We start from the raw sequence: 26,155 nt of genomic DNA on the forward strand, positions 1-26,155 counted from the left end.
TAATTTTGATGTTTGTATTTGTCTGAAACCAGAATGAAACTCTAAAGATTCTCTGAGAAAGAAAATTCTGGTGAAAACTCACTGAATTTTTGGAAAAACAGAAACATTCACGTTTTGATTTCATAAACATAACACGTGGATTACAACACCAGTATATATTACACAACAAGAAAAAAAAATTAAGGCAAACACATATCCTGGAACTCAAAATTTGAAAAATGTCTCAAAAGGACAAATGAACAATGCTAGAACTTCTTTTCTTCATGACAAAGCTTCCAAGAGAAATGTACAGAATCAGATCAAAGGGTGGGACTTCTGACTTCACTCAGCTTAAGGTTAACTGACCCCTGTCCCGGTTGTACCAGCCAACAGATCCCATTGCATCACATTTTCTCTGTTGCTGTTATAAAGTTACACCACTCTGCAACAACAGTGCTAAAGACACAAGAATAACAATACAGCAATATTAAAAGCAGGCAGCCTTCAGCTGGTTGGGTACAGAAAGCTGGTTCTAGATGAAGCTCCCTGGACACTAGTGCTTCAGCATGGGATCATTCACTAGATACAAGCACAAAACAGCTGTGGGAGCAAGGCCCAGAATCCAACAGGGCGTACTAGTGCAGATTTCAGTAACCAGTAGGTTTCCTCTTGCTTGCTGTTCTTCTCTCCCCATACTTAACTGCATCTCTAGCAGAACAGTGGCTCAGTTCAATCAAAACCTGGAAAGCGGCCTCAGCACACCATGACAAGGGTTAGGGCACCCTTTTAGAATATGGGATACGTATGGACAGTCTTCTGGAGTGAATGCCTTTTGCTTCCCAGGCAGGTACTCTAACCATGACTCCATGTTGCAAAAGACAACTGACTGATGCAGCTGACTGCAGGTCTCTACATACGTAACTTCTTTGGCTCTTCTGGGGAACACAGGTGAATGCTGATGTATGTCAAATCTGAATTATAATGGAGCTTTAGACAGGGCTAAGATACCCATCTACCTACAACATGACTTTTGACAACACATGAATGACTTAAGTATAATTGGTAATTAAGATGACTGCCAAGAGATGAAATTCCAGAAACTCCTCATACCGAAAAGGAGATGGATATTTGGTCTCTAGTTGTGATGCTAACCACAAGCCACCATGCAAAGAGTTTTAACTACAAATCAGCTATGAAAAAAGAACACTAGATAATCTATTTTATGTGTTTATTTTTTTCTGTGTCAGGCATATTCTGAGTGTACCTATTGGGTGAGGTATAACTCGTCTCATCTTGTTTTCTGCCTCAGGTCTGACGGGAGATCGGGTGAAAACTGCATACCTAGTTTCCCAGAACAGCTAACCTACCTTCTTGTACCTAAGTTTAAATTCATAGACAACCTTGCAGTTATAAAAGTAGAAGATTTCATGGACAGCGTCACTTCCGAAAGCTCATCTTCTGAATCTATCATTGTATGTAGCTGCTGAAAATAATCCAGAATCATACCTCATATGCTAAAATAAGCAGCCTGGATGGGCCCCTAGAGCAAACTTTGGAAAGCCAGGACTGGCACTTAAAAATTATATTCTGAAAGGTCTTAAATAAAATGTTGAAAGTAGTTTGACTTCCAGTGGCGGCACATGAGTAGGTGCAAGTAGCTGAACAGTTTATAGTATCCACTAAAAACTTTGAAAAACAAAACAGAAGAGGGAAAGACAAAGGGGGGAAAAAAGAGGAAGAATGGGCATGTCGGTCCTAGCTCTCTTTCTCAGTTCTTTCAAAACAAGACTTAGAAGAGCTTTGATTGTATCTCTGTCTGTCTCATTCAACATGGGCTTATGAATCATAGCAAAAGCTGAAAGGGGGTTGGCAGCAACACATGAACCTGCCATACATTTTGTTCTTTTCTTCTTAATTAAGAACTATCTTGAGTAGCATATGCAAATGTCAACGCATTTGGGGGAATCAATACACAGCTTTATCTTAGCCTCATGGATAGATATATTGTTGTCTGTCAGACAGGCTCCGTAAATCTAATGCTTCTATTCAAAAACACTTGCTAGAGACAGTAGCGGAAGATTCTTGGGAAGTAAATATTTAAAGGCATGTTTAATTTGTCTGACTAAATAAGCTACTTATTACAGAACAGATGTAAAACACACAATGTTAGGTAAGAGAAATAATTGGACTATAAATCTACTTGGGCGTATAGGAAAAATTGAAATGATCTTGTACTTCAGGTCTTGCATTAGTCACTATTCTCCTGGTCATAATTTTCCTTTTTTTTTTTTGTTTGGTCACATCCAGATTTTCACTGCATTGAGAATGCCACGAGTATGGCTCTTTGCATGCAATGCAGGAAATAGTTCTGTAGTTTGTTAAAGTTTTTATTAGACAGCACGTGTGAAGAAATAATAGGCAACTTTTGCCTATACAACTTTGCTTATAACTCCTTATCATCTCTTGTTCTAGGTCTTGCTTTCTTCCTATCTACTTGCCTCTTTTCCCTTCTTCTCTGTTTTGTTTGCTTGTTTTTTTTAACCCCGTAGATTTTAAAAACCATTCCTACAATACCAGAAAGAAGACAGCATTTTACATATACCTATATACATATAAGACGTTTAAAAACAAAATATAATGCACTGAATACCTATGGCACATGAGAGAGATGAAATTCTCTAAAAACTTCGCTTCCTGAAAAGCTTTTTTGGTAACACTTTTCATTCCTTTATTTTTGTGATTAATATTTTATCTCTGTCCCTTGTCCCTTTCCTATTTTGCTGAATACATAATCATTAAAGAAAAATTAATGGTTTGGAGGAAATGTACAACATCATCAGTATGTGGATATCAATGAACAGCTAAATTGTGGTATGAGGGAACACCGTTCTGTGTTACCAGTCACATTAATATAAAATAAAACTTACAAAATGGCAATATACAATAATGTCCTTAAAACTCCAGCTAATAATTATGACAGGCTAATTTAAAGAATGGCAATGTATGTTCTTTTTTTTTTTTTAATAAACCCTGTAAATCTGTGCACAGCAGATAGTAATTGAGATGTTATAGTTATAGTTTTAGTTGTAGTAAGGAAATCTGTATGCTGTTCAGATTGTAACTTAAAAAAAGCCTCAAAGAAAGATACATATGCAGAATTTTCAAATGCAGTTATATCAATACATTATCATAGTCAGCATGTATTTCAATTTCTTTGAAACATACTTGGAGAATGTTTTAGATCATATTTTAGAAATGTCCACTACAGAAACATCTAAAATATTGTCCTACTCATTACTTTTTAAATATTTTTATGAGGAGAGTCTGAAAATCTATATACTGTGTACAAATCCTGCTCTCAAAGCAGCCAGTGACAAACCAGCCATGGCTTTCAGAAGGAGCAAGATCAGATCCAAGGAATTAGAGGTTTTGTGCCATCTCAGTGCAATACCTACCATCCATGTTATTGTCAGCTCTCGATTGCTTCCACCACCTCCTCCGACATCAGAAGGAGCCACATTAGGAGCTAGAAAAATAGAAAAGACGAGAAAAATTACTACAAAGTATGTAGTCAGTAAAAATATCACTATTTGCTTTTCTTTTCACCAGCAGGTCCAATGAGCACACGTGGCACATACAATTAAAATAATGATAGTCTGTAATAGCTGTGAGAGTCCCTGGTTTGCCAAGATTAACATATAGCTACTGCTGCAGGAAACATGCCAGTTCTAACCATAAGTAGCAATCATTCTTCTTTTTAACTCTCTGCAAATATTTGATTCAATATTCAGAAATGGAACACTTCTCATAGGTCTTAAAAGCAGCACTCTGTGTTGTTATTGTGCTGCCTAAGACTTTGGTAAGCCAAGGGCTCAAGCATCCAGGACTTGGACATGTATTTACCTGAACAGGCTGTGATCAGTTCTGTCTACTTCAATGTGTTTACTCACACTGTGTAAGGTTAAACCCGTGGATATATCTTTGAAGCATTGCCTTAATCCTATTCTAGATTAGTGGTACATGTCTTTTTGACTGGCATATTCAGAATGGGTAAATATTGAGACGTGAAGCTGGCATAGCAGTTAGTAATTTACTAATTGCATTTTACACTTACATTCTGTGTAATTAATAAAATGTGTTGATCTATCATTAGTGCACAGCTGATTGGTAAAGCAGGATACTGTCAAGGACTCCGTTAGAAATCATTCCTACATTCTGATTTCTGTGAGACACTTTTCACTAAGTTTGGTGCTTCTACTGCTATCCTCTATGGTGTTTACATATTTATTTGCTGTCACTCAATACGGAGGACACATGAAGTACCACTGAAAACTTAGGAAATTATAGCCTACCTGTAGTGCATCAAATATGCCCCACGGGGTCAGGCATTAGCTACATAGCCTATCTATAGGAACATGTTATTTGAGTTAAAAATTCTTATATGATCAGGCATTTTTTCCACTAATCAGTGAAGGTCACAAGATAGTCAGGGGATAATTCCTAAGTGCTCTTGCGCTATTTAAGTAAGATGTTTGCTGAGGCCTCCTCTGAGGGTCAGATGCGGAGAAACAAAAAGCAGAGAATTAATGTTTTCAGAAAGGATAAAAATATGTATTAAGACATTTTAAATTGAAATCGGCATTCAGTGGATGGTTTGTGTTATTTATTTCTGCCTTTCCAGAAAACAAATTAGTGAAGAATGAGACTAAACATACATATCATGACAATTCAAGAGGAAGCTTAAACTTATTACTTGGCCTTGTTATTGCTGAAATACAGAGTAGTCACACTATCTATTATAGGCACGTAACTTTAGGGCTCAGTCAGAAGCAGAGATTTTCTAGAATGCTTAGGTAGTCAAAGAAGATGCACAGTCTGCCAGAGAAGAGAAAAAAGACTGTCTAACATCTTACAAATCACCTTTTTCAAGACAACCTCCCTCATTCTCTCAACCACTAACCCAGGTTTCTCTTTCCATTAAGACCAGATTACTAAATCAGACAGCTATTCTTAGACCATTACTCTAATGCATCCAGAATCTAAAATACATTTAACCAGACTTTGATCCACCGAATTTCAAGAAATCACTATGAAATGTGTTATTGATGAAGCAAGCAGATTTCATTTAAAGGAAAAATCATAGCATGCATACTTAGCATGCTAATAATAATGCTACTGAAATTATAGTTATCTACAAGAAGTGATTTCAAAACTGGAAAAGACACTGACAACATTTGATTTAACAGACATTATTTGTCACTCATCCAGTACAACAAATATGGACAACTGTTTTTTTTGCTGTTTAACACAGAAGAAATGTTAAAGATAACTACAATGTGTGGATATGGGGTTTTGTTTGTGCAATAGAATATTTACCTTCTTCAGATTTACATGAAAATGTACAAGGAGTACTGTTCTGTAGTACCCTGGAAGTTGACAGTGCAACTCAAACCCTGTTGTTACTACTCATAAAAATTCCACCTCTTGGCAGAAAATGCACTTGAGCACAGACGTTAATCTGCAAGTTGTTACTAATTTATATCCTATTTTGGCATGGCAAGAAGTGCTGACTGATGCCCAGGAAGACTACATCAACATTTTGTTTTGTTTCACCAAAAATGTCTCACAGTCTGCCAGAGATGACAACGATGCTTTGCATGGGGAACCAGACAACAGACTAAACAAACTACCTCTGGCAAACACATTGCATCCTGCTACAAAACTGGAGGATGTGCCATTTTTGGGGAGGCTTCAACAAATACCATGAACACAGCACACTGCAAACTGCATGATGCTACCACTCTTCCACCTGTAAGCATTATTTTCCCTCCCTTTCTGTCTCTTTTCTGACATTTGAAAAATGTGTATTGTGCATGAAGCACTGCAAGAAGCATGTGTGGATTTCTCATTTAGATTCCTGGGCCTTCAAAACCAGCTGTTGAGTCATAAAATATATAATGCTAATAGTCAATTTTATAGGCAGTAATTTCCTTTTACTTTAGTATTAAAGTTCTGTATCTCTTCCCTCCCTGCTCCCGTCCAGATTAATTTAAGCAATCTGCATTTTCTTTCTCTCTAAGCAAGATAATTTTTAATGGACCAAATGTGGGTCTTTTTCAGTAAGTGTTTTGAAATTTGCAATGCAAATACGTTTTATTTTGAAAATACTATCTAATCAAAGCAATCACCCAGAAGGTGTAATTGAAAAACTAATCTTTATACTTTGGTTTTGCATTTTTAGTTTCAAATCTCAAGCTATGGGACAACAATTGTAAATATATCTCGGTTGCACATTGCTGCTAATATGTGTTAAGGAGGATATACTGGTGTACAAGCTTTGCTGGATGAAGTCTTTTTGCACCGATACAGTACCTCCTAAAGCACTGCTGTTATCTCCTTTGTACAGTCAAACCAGAACGTATTATCTTGGACAAGAATAACTAATTCCTCATTTTGGAGAATTCACTTTAAAAAGGACATGCCTGAGCTTAAAGGATATCCTTAAATATGCTCTGAGATTTTAACACTGCACAATTATATTGATAAGGGCATATGGTGTGTCAGATAATGTCACATCTTTGACATGGAATAAGAAGACACGAGACCAAACCTTCAGTCACAGAAAAATGGTATTACATAGTGTAACACAGATCCTGTCACATATTCTTTAGTTAGAATACAAACCAAACAGCAAATGGGCATTTTCCTTGTGAAACATATGCACTTCCTAAGTCCAGTATCCTGGTCCCAAGCATGTGTGTGCATTCATATGCACACACCCCCCCTGACTGACAGATACAGTGGGGGATCTCTGAAACATACACTATGACTGTTTCAGCAACAGAGGCAAATTTGCCATTTGTATCATGATGTTTCTTCCCTGCCTAATTTGATGACATCGCATCTCAACAGTCTGGAATTTGCTTACTAAAATCTATTCTGTTTCGCTAGACTTGCATCTTATAAAGTGTTTTTCTAAAATAAAAAACAAAATTACAAAACGGACTAATCACAATGTGAAAATAAAGAAGCACATTAAAAAACTTGACATTTTCTGTTTACGTACGAGCGCCTTCAGTTCTAATTCTCTGTGATGGCATACTAGGTTCTCCTGTCCCCAAAGTGTTTGTTGCTATTATCCGGAACTCATATTCCATCCATGGAATCAAATCAATCACTGTAGCAGATTCCATATTTCCTTCAATATCTGATGGATCTAAAAAAAAAAATAAATTGCTTTAGAAAACAGCATTTTGACATTAAGGTCAGCCAACAACATGGTTGATTTTGGCAAAACTAACACTATTCTTCAACCACAAATAGCCAACTGAAAGAAACTTGACATTATACATTAGGCATATGACATTTTACAAGGAGAACTGACAGCAGTGGCTGAGAATTTGGAAACCTAGACGCTATCTTGGATAAACCCTTACAGATTGGCAAGTTTTAACTGGGTGCGATTTAGAAAAAGATGTACATGTAGCTATGAGGTATCCTTACTATTTACATATTGTAGTTGTAGAATTTCTTTTTACCTGCAGACAAACAGTGAGAAATCTGGAATGCAGAAACAGCAAAATAAAAATTCATGACATAGACAAGGGCTAGACATGCAAATGCAGGGTTTGATGAACTGATAAAGGGTGGTTTATAAAATGTGGTCATATTTTGGTGGACATGGTGAGTCTGTTGCAACTTAGTATCTATTTCTGATCCAACAAGAGTAGATGTTCTTGTAATTCCTGTGAAAATACTTATTATTGTCATATGGATGAGCTTCTTTACCATAAATAAAATGTCTGTCTCATGACTCTCTGTCTACAATTCGCAGACAATAGGGATTATTTCTATAGGTGTCTGCAGTTATGGAAAGACAGAGGATTTTAATTCATTGAATGGGCCAAGAGTTGTTTGTCAAATTAGAGTCCTGGGTTCAGAGGAAGATGACAAATGAGATATTCTGCATTGGGAAGGCAACTGATTTTGTATTCAAATATGAACGCAACAGCTGCAAGAAGAACAGGCACAGCAGTGTAAGCACTGGATGGTGACACAGCTTTATCTAATAATCGTCAAATTTTTCATTCTAAAGTGAGGCCCTGAAGGAGAAAGAAAAACACTTTCCATTGTCTTTTGATCTGCCCACCACTCCTCCTCATCTTTACTCAAATTATTTTTCTGTCCAGTCAATAGAGCCATTGCAAACATCCCACAGCATCCAAGACATGATATAAATTTGGCATTCCTTTTTCTGGGCTACTTTCAATCTCTTCATTTAATCTCACTGTGCCACAAATTCCCAGAATAATTATGAATACTCAACAAGATGAGAATCTGATCCTCTTAACTGGAAAGAGCAATCTAAATGTAAACAACTAATTAAATAATCCATTCATATATATTTCCATACTGTGATGTAGAATACACTTCCTTCATAAAACACACTCAATATTATGCAATCTGTGATGAATGATTTGGTTTGGGAGTAATGGTAGTAGCAATAATAACAACAATATTTCCAAAGTGCAATGCCAAAGCGTATTTTTTGTTCTGTACATTGAAAATGAGGATCATTAAATGATAGCCTAAACACTGATGAGAGATCAATTTGGACTGTTCATCATGCTTCTTTCATATGAAAGTGAACACTGAGCCAAACTGGGAGGAGACCAGAAATCAAGTAAAAGCTTGCAGTTGTGCCAGTGTTGGTTACTGTGGTGATTTTACCTATTTTTTGAGGAAATCATCTATTAATCAAAATTACTCAGTGTGGCTCAAATGAAAAAGCAATGATTCTCAAAACACTGGAACAGTTCATTTCAACTTCTCAGAAATGAATAATTTATATCTTTCCTGCTGGCTTCTTTAAAAAGGAATTTAACAATTCAGATTCCTCTCTGTCCCAATGAAGATGTGAATCCCATTCAACATATGCTGCAGGAAAAGACTCAAGGTCTGACTGCGGGTCCCAATGACTATTTCATTAATTCTGTAAAGCAGAACTTCAGGGATGCAGAAAAGTGCATCCCATCATGCCTATCAAACTGCTAACAGAGAATGTTCCTGAGAAGTGAGAAAGATGGCTTCAAGTGTCTTCTCTGAACTAGACAGAATGAAGATCTGAATCCAACGCTTGTAGCTCCGACACACATTTCTAGTTCTTGTAACACACAGCACTAAAGGAAGCAGTATCAGAGTTGCTTATAACTTCTTCCTACAATTTCATTTCTTCCCAATTACTTTTTTTTTCTTAGATTGAAAGGAAAAAAACCAAAAAAACAAAACAGGAAATAAATTATAAATCTATCCTGAAAAAAGTGGAGGCTGGACTAAAAGGAATCTCTCTCCAGTGTATATTGATACTGAAGCAAATAATCAGTTACTTAAACACCTCTAACTTCTACATTAATTATTTAAGTACAAAGAAATCTATTCTACAGAAGCTATTAAAAAGGATACAAGTGATATGAAGGGACTGGGGAACCTTCTAGTTTTATTTTCCAAGCTACTTTAGTATAAGTCATATACTAGTGCTGGCTGTTGGAGGTAATTATATACAATAGAACTACATATACTACATATTCTAAAAGAGAAACAGGAATTAAGGCAGTAGGTCTAGCATTTTTAACTTTTTATTCTAAAAATGTAATAGAGATTTTCAAGCCAATATATCAAAGTCTATTTCTTAGACCTCTATCTGTGTAATTTCAAAGGAAAACTTAAATGAAAGACAACAGCTGAAACTATTATATTCTTAGTATTTTGAAATGCATTTAGAGAGGCCTTAATTCCACAGAAAAGCACTAAAGTCTTAAGATATTACAGTGGCATATGAATCATATTGATACAACAACTCTGTATGGTTTGTAGCAATGCTATCCTTCATAAAACATTCAAAGATACTACCAGTTTAAAAATATTTGCATAATTCATGCATTTATGTTAAATCTTGCAAAGGAATAAACATTAACATGTCCTGTGTTCAGACAGGTGTCTCCTCAGCTGCAATTATGTGACACAATGATGACATCCAGTGGTTAGAAGGATAATCTGAGCTATGTTTCTTTAGGGGTGCCAGTTTTTATGCAACTGGAACATAGTCTGTCCCCAGCAAAAACCAGACAACTTTAACCAACTTTCTGTGTAAGAAATAGAAAAACGGAGACACTTGTTTGCCATCCATATTAACCTGTAAGTAAATTTTTACAATTCTGGTTGTTGATGTGGAATGCTTCAAGCAACAAGGAAAGACAAAAAAGGCATAAATTCTGGCCTGTTCTTTCACACATTTCTTGATATTCAGTTCAGGCCCTTCAAGTGCTGGGAACAAACCTATTGACAACACACTGACAGGACGGTACCTTCTCCCAAACCCTGTAGTAGACATTAATAGCTTCCCTGGGTTCCTTTCATTGCAACTATTTTCTGATTGGCCAATCTTTCTAACAATCAAACACTTTAAAACCTATTGACTTTATTAATTCTGGCATTACTGTTACCTGTTTTGGCATCTTTCCACTCTTCAGATAGAAATGTTTTTGACTGGATAGTGTATTTAGAAATAGGGCTATGATTGTCTGTTCCACGACTCCAGGTAAGCGCCACAGCAGTGTCTCTAATTTCTTCTACTCTTATACCTCCAGGAGGGCCTGGAGGACCTGAAAGAAAAGAAACCATAATTCAACTCAGAAATTAAATGTTCTGAAAATGAACTTTAGCTAACTTTTTTACTTGTATTTACCAAATTCAAGACTTTGGAGTTTCACTTTCTACTTAAGAACAGATTGAGAATGTATATACACATCTTAATACTCTACAAAGTGATTCAGAGGATAAGTGCTCTTGCATCTAACAACTACCAAATGAAACTTCCCTGACTCCTGCCTAAATAGTAACATTGAGACTTTCTTCAGTGAAAAAATTATATTTGAAACTGTTGCTGCTCTTTTTCCAAACAACAGTGAACTCAGGAAAAATACACAAAATCTTCCCTTCTAAATTCCACCTAATGATGACCCGATTGGTGGCCCATCTTTAATCTGTACCATATGGCTTGTGCCATATTGTCTTTGACTGCAATTTATATGGAAAATCTTGTAACTTACATTGGAAACAAATCATACCTTGAAAGACATTTCTATAGCTCTCTTCACATTTCTCTTGGCCTTCCCATTACCTCAATGTGGTAAACCTACCATCAGATTCAAACTTGCTACAGACAAGTACAACCTGAGTGAAAGTAGAACTAGGCAATATTTCTTTATGGTTCTACTAAAGCCTTCCCACAACAAGAACTTCAAAAGCCCAAGCCAAAATGTGGAATCCACTATACTCAGTGAACTAAAAGCAATCTTGCCAACGACACGGGTGAAAGTAAACAATCTCCATGCACCAAAATAACCCCACAAAAACCATCATCAAGGAACAGAAGCACTAAGCTGTCACAGAGAAAAAATTGTCACAAAAGAGCCATTTCACATCTGCCCTTTCAGTCTTGATCAACACCTATAAAATAATTTTTAAAGAGTATTTTCTTCTTCTTCAAAAGGCAGATACTTGCAAAGAGTAACTTCAAAATTCATAGGTCTAGTGAATATAAAAAATAATTAACTATATGCAGATGTTGGCTTGATGGCATACTACTATGTCCCAAACACCCAGCTAAATCATTACAAGTAGAAGTTGTTTGTCCTAAACTAGTTCACAGTCTCATTTCCATGCTTTTCAAGTATTATTTCTGCTCAGTAATTGCTGTTTATTTTAAAATCTTATGTAAGTATAGAAATCTTCAAGACACCACAATGTTCAGCAAGCTGTGCTAAACCCCATCAAATTTACAGTAATTCTGTAACCTAAAAATTAGTGCTTACTTACAAACTTGGCCTACGGATATTTTCAGATCATTGTTTTCATATTGACTGTTCTAGTTTTGTTATTATGCTTCTCTTTTATATGATACACAGTTATGTAATATATTAACTACTCTGTAAAAACAGAGACAGTGCACTAGAACTATTAAAAAGTATTTTCTAATTCCACATTCAGAGATAATAACATGCCAGCATGATTCAGGTAATTATCCAACAATCTGATTGAACAAGTCCCAGAGTATATTTAAACAACAAGAAGTAACAGGATACATTGCTCTGCAGCATTTATAGACAAACCACAGAAAACCAAAACAAAAACAACTTAACAAAAACAATGGAAGGAGATTTCTACATCAGATCTAAACACACAGTGTGCCAAATGTATTTCTCTTCAGCTCTTGAGCTGTTTATTTTCTCCATAAATCCGAGCCAAAGGAACCAGATGAAATTAACTGAATCAATCAAATATACCACTGCATATTGTTGTTCCTCAGTTTCAATGAATTCATCCTTCTAATGAGCAAGCAATTGCATTTCTCCAAAAGTATTCAAATTTAGACTGGTTCCTCAAAGGATATATATGTCATTGCTTAAAAATAAATAAGCGTGCCCACCCTACACAATCTATTGGGCTATAGCCTGTCACTTTGGCAATCAAATTCCTCATTGTTTTTTCTCCAAAGATCCAAAACAAGTCCCCATTTAGAATGCTTGGAACAATGTATGTCAGTTGACTACTGGATTGCTCATAACCAACTTCTATTAAAATTCAAATCTTTGTAAGGAAAACCAATCTAACTATAGACCCCCTTTTCAAGGTAAGGACTAAATACTTCACCGTGTGTGGAAACAGCCTCTTACTCTTCACAGAGGATGCACAAAGTAGAAGTTGTTGCTAAGAGCTGATTTTTGAGACGGGGGTTGTTAAGTCAACTCTCCGTGCGCAGATTTGCTAGCTCAGCTCTAACAACTCAGGTAGATAAGGCCTGAGAGGCCTGTTCTCCTGCAAGACTGTTCATTTCAGAGGCCCTCAAACTGGAAGGTATGAAAAGGTTCATCAGTCCCAAGATTTTCCTTTCCTTCATTCTTTGGGAGATGTCTCTTTACAGCTTCTCACCTCTCTATCAAAGTGTCTGAAAATGGCATGTCAGCAAACACCAAGGGCCAGCTGCTCCCTCAGGAAAGCTGAGCCAGGACCCATGAGTGACCCCAGGGTTGGCATTTCTTTCAACAATGGGGCACAGCCCCACAATGTCTGAATCTAGTGAGCAGAGCTGGCTGCTGATACGGCCATCCTAGGTACTGAAACCAATGAATCAGGTGCATCCAGGTGACAAACTACTGCATCTATCATAGAACCATTTTGGTTGGAAAAGATCTTTAAGATCATTGAGTCCAACCAGCCTAAGCAGCCCACTCAGGAGATAAGCATGGGTCTGAAGGACTGCTTGGATAAAGTCAATTTTCTTCATAGCAGCTACTATGGGTCTATGTTTTGGATGTGTGCTGGAAATTACGTTGACAATAGAGTGATGTTTTAGTTACTGCTGAGCAGTGCTTACACAATCAAGGCCTTTTCTGCTCCTCACACCACTCCATCAGTGAGTAGGCTGGGGGTGCAAGAGCAGTTGTGAGGGGACAAAGCCAGGACAGTTGACCAAAGGGATATTCCACACCACATGGTCAGCAATAAAAGCTGAGGGAAGGGAGGACATTCGGAGTTATGGCATTTGTCTTCCCAAGTAACCATTACGCATGATGGAGCCCTGCTGTTCTGGAGATGGCTGAACTCCTGCTTCTCTGTGGGAAGCAGTGAATGAATTCCTTGTTTTGCTTTGCTTGTGTGCATAGCTTTTGCTTTACCTATTAAACTATCTTTATCTCAACTCATGAATTTTCTTAGTTTCACTCTCCTGATTCTCTCCTCCATACCATCAGGGAGTTGTGATTGAGCAGTTGTGTGGGGCTCAGTTGCTGGCTGGGGCTAAACCCCAACACCCCTGTAAGATGCTGAGTCTTTCACTGACAAAAATGGTAGTGAGAATTCCTCAGCACTAAGCAGAACTGCATTCATTGTATTAAAAACTGTATGTTGAGCATAAAATGAATGCTGATCTCCTCCACAACATAACCTCAGAGCAATAATTTTAATTGTAATTACTGGGCTGGGAGGAGAATCAGAAGCCTGATAAGGCACCTTGTCTCTCTTTTTATTTTTAAAATAATTGCTTACATAATACCAATGCACATGAACAGGCCCTTCTCTTTTTCTTTACAGATGTATTTTGTGGTTTCACCACTTAACATGTTTCCTTTGACATTTCATCCAAAACTGAAGACATTTCACTGACTGTTAATACCCATAAGAAATGAAATACAGAAAGATTCAAGTCCACAACATCCTCAGATGACAGACATTCAGAATCAAGGCACAAGCTACATACATCAGTTGCTGTACAGCTCTAGAGTATAACTGGAACATGGGGCCTCAAGTGCAAGTTGTCTGTTTTGAATTGTCAACATGACAGAGCATTAGCACTTCAGAACGTGTCATACCTGAAGGCACAAAACAGTAAAATGCCCAAAGGACATGAATTAACTCATGCTACTGAAACCACGCATTGTAATAGATCTTGTAGGAGATGCACCATAAGAGCAAGTACAGTGTCTTGAGACCACAGTAACACTTAATAAACATGAATCAGCTAAAAATGGAGTGATAACCTGTGGCAGAATGCAACCCCCCCCCTCTCTCCCCCTCCCTCCTTCAGTATGGAAGGAGTGGGCACATCTCCCTCTTTCTCTGCTACTTGAGGCTAACAGCTTCTTTTGTTTGGCCCCAGAGGACCCTGGCCAGGGTCATTAGGAGAAGGGAGTGCCGAGGCACACTGAGCCGCGCCCAGTGTGGGGGATGTTTGGAGGCTTCAGGGGCACCCACAGACAGTGTAGGGGTGCAGAGAAGCTCCCAGAATGCCTACAGTCAGATCTGATCAGCCAGTATAAAAACGGGACTCTCGTCGAGACTTCGCCCATTGCCGCGGGTCTCTTGGAGCACGAGCAAGATGCTGCCGCCGAGAGCCCCCCTCCCCGGGATGGGGACTCCGCTTGCCTCGCCGCCACGGCTGTGAGTAAAACTTCTCGCAGGATTGCGAGTATATTTATACTTTTCGTGCACATATGCACGTATAACTTTCCGCGCTCCATATGAGCGCGTGTAAAATTAATCCTCGCAGAATCGCGGGTGTATTTTCTTTCCGTGCACATTTGCACAAGTACTTTATTTCCTCGCACAATCGCGAGTGGCCGCCGAGAGCCCCTCGCACAATTGCGAGTGTATTTTCCTCCCGTGCACACTTGCACGCGTAACTTTCCGTGCTCAATACGAGCACGCGTACTTTAAATTATTTCCTCGCACAATCGCGAGTGGCCGCCGAGAGCCCCTCGCACAATCGCGAGTGTATTTTCCTCCCGTGCTTCCACATAAGCACGTGTAGGATTCCGTGCACATTTGCACGTGTAAGTAAAATAACTCTCGCAGGATTGCGGGTGTATTATAAATCTACCCTCGCACAATCGCGAGTGTACGCTTCCTGAACTCACTACGAGTGCGTGTATCTCTTTAAAAATAATCCTGCACCGTGTTTAGGCAAGTGTGTATTCCTCCGGGACTCAGGGACAGCTCCGGCATTGTTTTGGGTGAAGCCACGTGCATGCACACTGTGGACCGCCTGTTGTATTAGTGGCTGCCCCTCTCAAATAATTTTCCTCAACTGATATCCGAACCTGTATTTAAGTCACTTTTGGAGTACTAAAACCCTGTTTTTCACTGGTTCAATAAAAGTTGTTTTTGGACCTTGTTGTCCCCTAAATTGACCTGTGGGGTGCCTCCGTGACATAACCTTACCTCCAAATGTCCTGGTTTCTGTAATTTGAAAACTAGGAATCCTTTTAATGGAGGTCTAGTATTATACACAATAATATAATCCATAAAGCTTTGTGAGAAAACAAAAGTGGCTTCTTAAGGCTGTTATACAGTAGATACATTGAAATGATAACTAAAATCTATTTTTAATACTGAATTAAACGATCTGAAAATTTACTTCAACATAACAAAAATACCCATTATAAAAAATCTTCATTGCTTTTCAGGAAAACACATGCTCAGTTAGACGTCTAAATGTCTGGAATAGAATCAGTACCCGGAGCAGACTTGAAGGACTCTACACGCTTATGCACTTTTCATTTTAATTTCTGTCATTCCTTGATGAGAAACAAAATACTCTAAACAACTAGAAACACTCTGCTTATCTAGGTGGAAACAAGCAACATTCCTTACCTCTTACCACAAGGTCAGCCGAAGCCGAGGAGTTGTCAACAATTGTCTGAGCGGTGCATGTGTACCTCCCAGCGTGCCGCAGCTGAACGTTTTTAATGAGCAGCTCACCGTTGGATTTAATCTGCCACAAAAAGAGCACTTAGTGAATGAAGCTGGTAAACATCCCTGCACAGCTATGTGATACCTGTCTACACATCCCTCTCAAGTGATATGCAGTGGTTGCTACTTCCAAAAAGCAAATGCTTACTTCAAGCGTGGATAACGCTCAAAGATACATCTGATTTATATGACAGTTGTTGAAAGTGTCCTATGTTTCTTAAGGATCCGCTGTTCTTTACCAGACGTAAAAAATCAGACATCTCAGTAAATGTTTTTTTACAAGACGACATCTCGCTTTTACTGTTTGAAGCACATATCTGAACATTAAATTCAGTCAAGAACTTTTTCATGAACAGAAGTCAGATTATTTTTCTGCACCATATCTGAACATTAAATTCAGTCAAGAACTTTTTCATGAACAGAAGTCAGATTATTTTTCTGCACCATTACTTGTTTTTTTACACATTTATATGACAATATGTCATACAGCCGTACTAACAGACTGGGATACTGTTTGGCTTTTCCTTTACAAGCCTAAAGCAGTACAAATGCTTTGATCACAGAGGGGCTACAATCACGGACTAAACAAAGATGCACCAAAGAGACAATGAAATGCAGTGACTGAAGGGGAACAATACAGTTTGAAATGTGTCGCAGCTACTCAGAGGACAGGCCCACCCCTGTTCTGCACTGCGGTGTTGGTGATGGACAGAACAATGGCAGTAACCATGACCCTGGTGGCGAGAGCTTGGGCTGCCAGGCCTGTGTGTCTGTCGGCTCTGAGGTGGTGCAGCCCAGGGCAGCCCCTTCCTTGTGCGACCTTGGCCAGGGCCAACCCCCTGCCATGGGACCTTCAGGGAAGCAACTTATGGTTCAACGAGGCTCTGCCCTCATCATCATAGGCCCTAATCCATCCTCAACACTCTTCACCAATGTTAGACTATTAGAAAAACCTATAGCTATGTTTTCAGGTGGCTATAAGGTCCACTGTCTGCTGCTACCTGTGGTTGCACAGACAAGGAAACTGAATAAAGTATTTTTGTCCTATGACACTTCTGTGAACCCACTGAGTAACTAGATGCACACCTGTAAAACAAGAAATAGAACAGAGACCACTATATACACCATAGTTATTCTTAATGAAAAACAGGTTTTATGGTAAGACATTTATATAAATGTTTAAAAATAACACACTTGAAATATTTTGCTTATCTATCCTGCATTTTATTCTAAAAAAAAGATTCCTAGGTTAAATCGCAGGGTTATACATGTGTTAATCTTAAAGGTACTTCAGAAAAAAACCAAATGTTGTTTCCAAAAGATATCTGATTGCTTTCATGGAAGTAAAAATGTTACACAATATTACACATGGATTTATACCACCCTATACTGAAAGGGACGATTCAGATTTCCTAATCCACTGCAGATTGTTCAGAAATACAATTTAAAACCAAAACAAATGCTGAGAGAATTCTCTGCAATCCTAAGACCTTCACATTCAGGAACAAAAGAAATTCAGAAGCCAATTGTATGTAAAAAAGAAATTGCTAGATATTTAGATTTAAGAACTAGTGCTATCATGACAAAAAGTTCTAGGGAACAACAAAGACATTCAATACAAGCTCAAATACTATGGGCTGTCATAAGTGTCTCTGAAATAAAGTTATGACATCCAGTTTATGTTTCCCAATTGAAAAAGAGAAGGAAAAAAAGTAATGTTAAATCTTTTCCAAATGTTCTGAAACTAGAGTGCCAGTTTAGAGTCTATATTTAGGGGAAATTAAAATAGCCAGATAAACTATCCTTTTCAAGCTCCAGGGAGATTTTGGATGCCAGCTTCAAATTCTGCTGGCATAAAACTTCAGCACAAACTGTCTGTTAACACTGATTTTTTCATTCCGACATAAGAATTCACATCTTTAAGAAACTACTGAGGTAAACCAGTGATTTGATAAAAGGAATTAAAACATATTAAGAAAACTGCTTAATTCTGACTTGCAATACTTCATCTGATTGGCTCATATGGTCAGAGAGAAATGCAGGTTACACTGTACCTTGGCAGTTTATGAATGACACTAGTGCTGTTAGCAGTGATCAGACAGATTAGTTGGATCAGTGAAAAATCCAATATTTGTGAAATATTTCTGACCACTTCTCTTTTAGTCATTATTAAACTATGTCTATGAGTGTGGGGCAGTGGCATTTCTGTGCAGGTGCCCCCCACAATTTATTCATGAGAACTCCAGGGACTGCCTTCCAGGACAGCGTCCTTGGAAAAGCTGCAGGGATTACAGCATAAGCGAACACCGGCTGGATGCCTAACTAACCACACGTAAGCCCTTTTTGTCTTTAGTGGGCTAAGCAGCGCTGTCAGTGGCTTTCAGGAAGAAAAATCAGTGAGAGAGTCAGTATTTCCATGGGAGCAGAGAGGGCAGATACCTGCTCCTTCACCCTCCAAAAAATTACAACAAAAAAGCTGCAGAAGTTCAAACTCTTTGAGTTTTCAGTTCCCTCCCTTTTTTTTTTTTCATTTTAAATTTTGCTCTTATTGGTTCTGGTTTTAATAAAAGAGACAAAGAGTTCTCTATTTGAGTGCTGTGTACAGCACTTTAGTTTATTAACACTAAATGCCATCCTAGAACGAACCACGCTGCCTGTGAATCTCTGATCATTGTTCGTACTTTGATCTGCAAATAAACATAAGCAAAGGTTGGGCAAAGCAATAATGTTTAAAAAAAATGCATAAACTTAAAATACTCATAATCTTATTACTGTTTCAATAACAAATGATTACAAATTCTTAGTAGTCTTAGTACTCATTAATTCATAAGTTAGCATTTTAATTAAAATACTTTATTATAGTTATTAATGATATGCCCATATACGTGCTCTAACATTAATTTCCCTTGGTCTTAAAATCTAAATAATGAAAAACAGACAGGAAAATGTAACATAATTTAAAATACAACAGCCCATAGATACAGCATTGTATCTTGTTGGTTCAGAAGCTCTCCTGAACCAAGGTTTTATGTAGCTGGTGATGAAGCTTTCCATACCTCAAAAGAAGCATGAGTTCTTGGTGGTAAAAGAAGAGCTTACAAAGCACATAAATAGCATGGGCATCAGCAGATTCTGTCCACAAATTAGATATGAATGCACTGGATATTTTCATTCAAAAACCTCAGCCTGGCTGAGTTTAAAAATGCTTTCCTTAACTCAGAGACAACTAAATCACAGACTGGAAATTGTGATAGCAGTACTCACGGATGTTCCAAGGGTATCTGTGGTTCACCACTCAGTTATTTACCACATTTCAAGCAAAGACTTTCATCATATGAGCACTATATTTATGCTTTAATAGTGTTGTCAAAAATAGCATTGTGTGACCTATTTCAGAGATTCACTGTTCTCCTTTGACTATCACCTTTGCCAGTGCACTAAATTACTGAAAGCCATCAGAATGTACCTGTGTGATCAAAAATCATTTACAGGAATCTAGTCTTTTGACTGAACACAGTATCCATTTCTGTTTGGACCTCAGACACAATAAAGGAACTATTGTTAGTATGAAGCTAACAAGCCCTTTGTAATAATAAAAGTAACTTGGCAGAAACAGAAGAATCTAGTAAGCAGAGCATTTTTTTTTTAAAATTCAGATTCAAAACCTAAATATCTGAGTTTCAGAGGTGTTGAATACACAGTGGAAGAGGATAAGAGAATAGATAAGAAGTAATGTGGAAGAGATGGAATTCTTGGTGATGAGATAAATTTTTCCAAAGTTAACAATAATTTAAACCACCTTTTTCTATTACTGTCATCAGAGATGACATGGGGACAACAACAGTGCAGTTCTATTTTCTCAGTCCTATTCACAGCAGAGCTTATCTCACTGTGTTTTATAACCCACGGCTGGTGTGAAAGTTAAGGGTAAATAAAAAACCCAGCAGGATAATGATGACAGTCACTCCCACTGAAGAATCTCTTCTTTCAGCAAACTATATTTATATGTAAAGGAAGTACAGCACTAATTCTACCCCTGAAATGTGGACTGGGAAATATTTCCAACAAATACATTATTCTTCCCCATTCAGCACACCACTGAGAATGCCTGAGGATACTATGCTTTGTACCAGCATCCCTGTGGTAATATGCCCTGTTATTTAATTTCCAAGAGCAGAAAAAGCCTAGGTACTTGTTCATTTGTACTCATGGCTCACAACTTCACAGCTGATGATGAAAATCCACTACATTTCTCTGAGTACTGCTCACACCTGGCTTTCTCAGCTCCTGCTACCTACCTAGGGATGGTGCATGGCTTTTGGTAGTTTGTGGAGTCTCACGAACACACAAGGTTACAGTCAACTGATTCTGCAGTGTATGTTTTAATTCTAGCACAGAAGTTGGCATCCTCTAAAAAGACTACTTCTCTTTGCGCTGGAAATAGCACTGATGATTAATAATAGCAGGTTTCCTCAAAGGCTTCTGTCAGAGCTGTGTGTTGGCTTCACCCTCAGGACTATGTCTTCTTCTTTCCTTTCACTGCTTGCTCTTAACCACTGACTCCATCCGTCTCATTCCATGCTCGCTAAATTACTATTAGGCCCTTGCCTCTAAATTTTACCCCAAACCTAGCCAAAATATGTGACTTCTAACTCTCTCATGTCTAAAGCATCTTCCTAATACCTCAAGGCACTGAAAGCAATGTATTGAGACAGTTCTTTTGATTTGACAATCCCAGGGACTCTTTTTCAGATGAAAACGGTAGCTCAGTGGATTTGGTTTGCCATGCATCATGAACAATCACCTGCTCCCTCAATATCTTCAACAAACTACTGAATGAGCTCACTAGAGCTGTCTCTCAGTTTGTTCCAGTCCAGCCTCTTCTTCTCAAGCCATATACATCCTCTTCTTCCTCCTCACTGTGTAACTGAGCTTTCCCATCTAAACATACAGCTGGCATACAGCTGTAGCTAGACTCTACAAGGAGGATTACCAGTGAATGAAAATTAAAATCTTTGTATCTTTCCTGCAGAAAACTGTGGAATATTCAGGGAGAGATTTATACAATAAAACTAAGTGTCTTCTCAGTAATCTGTTGAAGCAGGAGCATGCAGTATAACATCTTTGTCTACCATGTCAAGCCAAGGAATTGCAAATTATAATAATTTACAGAAAACCAAGCAGATATTAAGCTATATTCCTCTAATCGGATTCTTACAGTCCAATTTATTCTCTGTGGTTTACAAAATCTTCAGTTTTGGAGAACTTTGCTTTTTGGCATACATTGTCTCCAATCTAGAGCTCATCTATTTTAGACATCTGTAGTGTGGATTTTGGTATCTGAACTAACCACCTTTAACAGCTAAAGTGAAGAAACAGGCCCTTCCACATGTGTTTTACTTTAATGTAAAGTAATGTAAAGCATCTCCAGAATATTATGACTGTGGTCCTAGAAGACTGCAAAGCTTTCTGATGAAGTAAGAGGAATAATATTTGCATAAGGAATAAAAAGCTTTTGAAAACACAGTGAAGTCTGCACTACGGGAGGTTAACTGTTATGATGGTTGTAGGGGCACCGGAGCTAGTTATGCACAGACAACTTGGATTCAGAAGAGACTTCAAAGAGCCCAAGCTACAAGCCCTGCAAGTTCTTTGCTGAACATACTTGGTTGTCTTTGCACCACATCCCTGGACCTATGAATGCTGGAGAGCACCCTGCAAAGGTTTGACTTCAGAGTCAGTGTGGATTCAGCAGGTTCTAAATCCTGCTCGAAAAGTCATGACACTGAGGTATCTCAGCACGATCTTGAATGATGCTCCTCATTCTGTGAGAGCTTTTTAGTTGGGTGCAGTGCTACGCAATGCCCAGCATCAGTAAAGACTCCCTACTTGGCCTGTGACCTCCCAGGGAAAGATTCCCTACCACTTCTGTAAAAAAACATCCATCATCAAAGCTGCTGGTAAGGTAAATAATACCTAAATATTAAAATGAAATTATTTTCCAATTATCAGAGTGCTAAAATTCCTATTTTGATGGAAATCAGAAAGAACAAAGCATAAAGTTCCATGATACACTTCCTAAAATGACCTCATTCTTTGTGGTACCAAGCTTGGGTCTAATACCTTAACTCCTTATTTCAAACACTGAGCTTTTGCTTGTGGTGAAAGGTGCTGATATCCCATTAGACAAATAACTGTGCACTAGCAAACAAATGTATTGGTTGAGCAAAATGCTGCTGCCTTCAGCTTTCAACATTCAATACCATCTTTAATACACTTCATTTAACTATATTTAATACAACTGTGTTAGACCATCACAGAATCACACATAGTTGAAGTCAGAAGGGATCTCTGGGTGTGTCTTGTCCAACCTCTATAAATAACAAATGACCAAACATTATAGTTTTCCAGATTACTTGAAGTGATATAGTTCTATGAGCCCTGAAAGACTGTGTTAATGTTTAGTTAATTAAGCAAATAATCAGAGGAACAACCATACATAAAGTCAAAAGCAATTAATTTGATAGTAAGATTTCAAAGACTTCATTCGACTCTTTGAAAGCTAACCAATTTATATATATATATATATTCATTTTAAATAACACTGTCACAGAAAATCAAAACAGTACTGACAAATGTTCTTTTGATAAATTAGTTTTAGTACTAATGTAATGCAAATTAGTTTTGCCTTCAGCAAATGATGGACAAACCAAAGGTTCCATTTAAATAAATAAGACTTATGCAAGTATTTACATCAATTTCATTAGCATTCCATTATGTGTATGTGACAACATTATTAGTGTTATTTCGAGAACTGAAAGACTGTGGCGGTATCAAGTTTCAACACGTTGATCTGCATTGTCACATAAATTAATAGTGATATTATCAGGAAGACAGATGAGGATCCTTCATCAACAGGAAATTATAGCACAAAGAGTATGTGTCACATATCCAGTCATTTTAATATTCATGATGGAATATTTTTTTCTTTTATGTTTCTGAAGGGTTTGATGGCAGCGTGGGACTCTACTGCTTAAAGCCCAGCAGTTAAGGCTGCTGCTGTCAAATGCACAACAGCGCACGCCTTTGCATCCCAGAAAGCCTGAGCAAACCTGCCACCCTGTGACTTTTGCTGAGAACTGCCAGAGATGGAAGCAGCTGGCAGGAGAAAATCCATTTGCTCACAGGAAGGAAAAAAACCCCTTAATTTAAGAAGAAAGTGCATATTCCTCTTAATTACATGCTATATAGACCTTGGTATTAGATTTGTTGAACTTCTTAAAAACTTTGCATTTGTTGTTACTTAAGTAGTGAATCGCCAAATAACTACAAATCACAATTCCAGACTTCAAACACAATCCTACTGTCCTCTCTGTCCTGAGTGATGAAGACTGAGCTTCCTGTGTGGAGGAACAGCGATTATCTGCACTTGCTTTGCATTTAAAAACCTAGAAATAAGGTTTACAAATGCAAAACAAGAAGCTGCCCCTGCTAAAATAATTTCTGCCAGTATTGATCAAGTGCAAAAGGAACACAACAAACTGAGAAATGTTCTTCAGAAAGACGGAGTTACATACTGACAAATAAATTAAATTATTATCTAACCTACTTAACTGTCTAAGTGAATTAAGACTTACTCATTCTTCAGCTACTTTTGCATCCTATGCAATATCCATCTCTATAATCTATTGAAAAAGCAAACCTTCCAGCACGAACTTCAACACCCATCTGAAGTGAACAACCTCTTTCTCTGCAGACCATAGAAGGTCTGTAAAGACCAAGCTAGACTAGCAAAGCCAGGCTAATTTGTTTGTTTGTTTTTTTTAATCAAGCACTTTATATAAAGTGTCTAAAATGTTATGGAGCTGATCAGAATTCAGGATCAGGAGATCTAGCACCACTGACTATCTGGAAGATGAAATCAGTGTCTGGGAATCTAAATACTAAGTCAATCTTCACAGAGAATTACACCTTACACACTTGCTAAGGCCCTTATTTGGCCCCAGATTTGTCCACTAGAAGTGTTTTGCTAGAAAGTGCCCTAAAATTTGGATTAGATTTCAGAATTAATTTCACCTAAAAGAAAAAAAAAAATTCCTTCTATTTCCATTATTAAGAAGAAAACCCAAAAGTGTACGTCAACGATATAAAAACTTTTATTCAACATGTGATCAACAGATGCAGAAATTTCAGGTTCCTCTCTCTTGCATTACCTGGTCCTGCACTACAAAGACTTCTAGTAAAGCCATTTTTACTTTCCCTCCACACCAAAATCACTGATTCATCAACACTTTTCAGCCTGATTTTCTGTTTCATGGAATACCTTTCCTTCATGTGACTTCCTTCAGGTAACTAAAAACAATTGATTAAATAAAACTTGAGACAACCAGAGTGATTTTATTTACTCTTTTACAAGGAATACATTTAATGGGGCTTTACTTTCTAAGTTCTTATTTTGACTGACACTCAGACTCATTCCAGCCTTTATCTAAGGACAAACTAATGCCATTAAAAGGCAATCCAAGCTTTTTAAAGGCACTTCTACACACTAATTAGTACCGAAGTGTAAACATAAACCTATCAAAAACATGGCTTAACAGCCACATGCAGGAAATGTTTTGAATGATGCCAAGTGTACAGGTGTAGATCTACGTACTTTGTAATTATTGAGGCAACACAAAATACACTGCAAACCGCTTAGTACCCTATTACTTAGGACATAGACTTTCAGGTTTATTGCAGAAAGGGCTTTATGTCTTTGGGTTTCAATGTTTTTCAGCTGATCTTAGCATAATTCTACTGGCTTGTTGGACAAGGACTTGTTCTCTCACTGAAAGAGAGAAGTGTGACTGCCTTATCAGAGATGTTTACAACTCTGCAAACGAGCTGACTGAGGCAACTCTGACTCCTCAAAGGACTGGTGTGTTCCAAATGAAACTAGAATAGTTATGCTTGAAACATCTTCTCACATGCAGATAGACATTAAAAAAGAGAAAAAGAATCTCTTGGTCCATGGCAAACCAGATGATATTGCCAGCCTAGGAAAAAGACTCTGCAGGAGGCACAGTTATATGATACATCATTTTGAACACGGAGCTGAAACTGAATGTCGCCCCAGGTGCTCCCAGATGCTACAGGAGCCATTAGAAACCTTTTCTCTCCACATCTGCAGCTCCTCTTGGGAGCACAAAAAAACCAAAGGTATCTAAATTTGAGGATTTTTGTATCATTTAAACCCAGAATAACAGAATAAATATACAAATGTGGGCAAGCACTCTGAGGTTGTTGAATATTAGGTAAGTGAGCATGTGATTAGATATAACCAGAAGGGATTTCTAATCGAGGTATAATTTTGCATAAGGCTGATAGAAGACAGAAAAAAGATAACCATACATGCAAACATGAAAGATCTATGATTCATCTTTCTAGGTGCCAAAACGAGTGTCTTTGTATTAACTTGTTTAGACTTCACACAAACTCTTCTTGCCCAGTGTTTACAGACTGTTTGACTCCTAACCACCATCTGGCCCAGTCTTGTGCCAAATTCCAGAAATGCTGATGAGAAAAACATGGGTAAGTAAAAGTGAATGCATATGCACACTTTTTTGAGATAATTTGCACCCTGTTTATGATCAGGCTACCTACTTACTAGCTATATTCACTATTAATTGTAGTGGGATTTAACTGGGGTATCAAAATACCTTGGATTCATATATCTGATTTCAGGTGTCTACCTGCAAGTGCCTACATGTCTCTAAGGTGTTTAAATTGTAATTTTATTTTATGTTCTTAGCCTACTGCATCTTTCTAGTCCTGAATCAACACAATAGAAAAAGTAAAACAGAAAAGACAGCTCTTCACAATAAAG

General features: G+C 37.8%; 1 protein-coding gene across 1 annotated transcript in view; it reads right to left on the reverse strand.

The window, feature by feature from the left end:
* CNTN1 (contactin 1) overlaps positions 1-26,155 on the reverse strand; it is a 253,374-nt gene that overhangs the window by 32,195 nt on the left and 195,024 nt on the right. Inside the window, exons 16-19 of the mRNA XM_065048651.1 lie at positions 16,189-16,309; positions 10,482-10,640; positions 7,046-7,195; positions 3,435-3,505 (exon numbers count right to left, since the gene is read on the reverse strand). Coding sequence (XP_064904723.1) covers positions 3,435-3,505; positions 7,046-7,195; positions 10,482-10,640; positions 16,189-16,309 — 501 coding nt within the window. The remainder of the gene's footprint in view (positions 1-3,434; positions 3,506-7,045; positions 7,196-10,481; positions 10,641-16,188; positions 16,310-26,155) is intronic.

The sequence above is a fragment of the Columba livia genome, chromosome 1, assembly GCF_036013475.1.
Source record: "Columba livia isolate bColLiv1 breed racing homer chromosome 1, bColLiv1.pat.W.v2, whole genome shotgun sequence".
NCBI classification, from domain to species: domain Eukaryota; kingdom Metazoa; phylum Chordata; class Aves; order Columbiformes; family Columbidae; genus Columba; species Columba livia.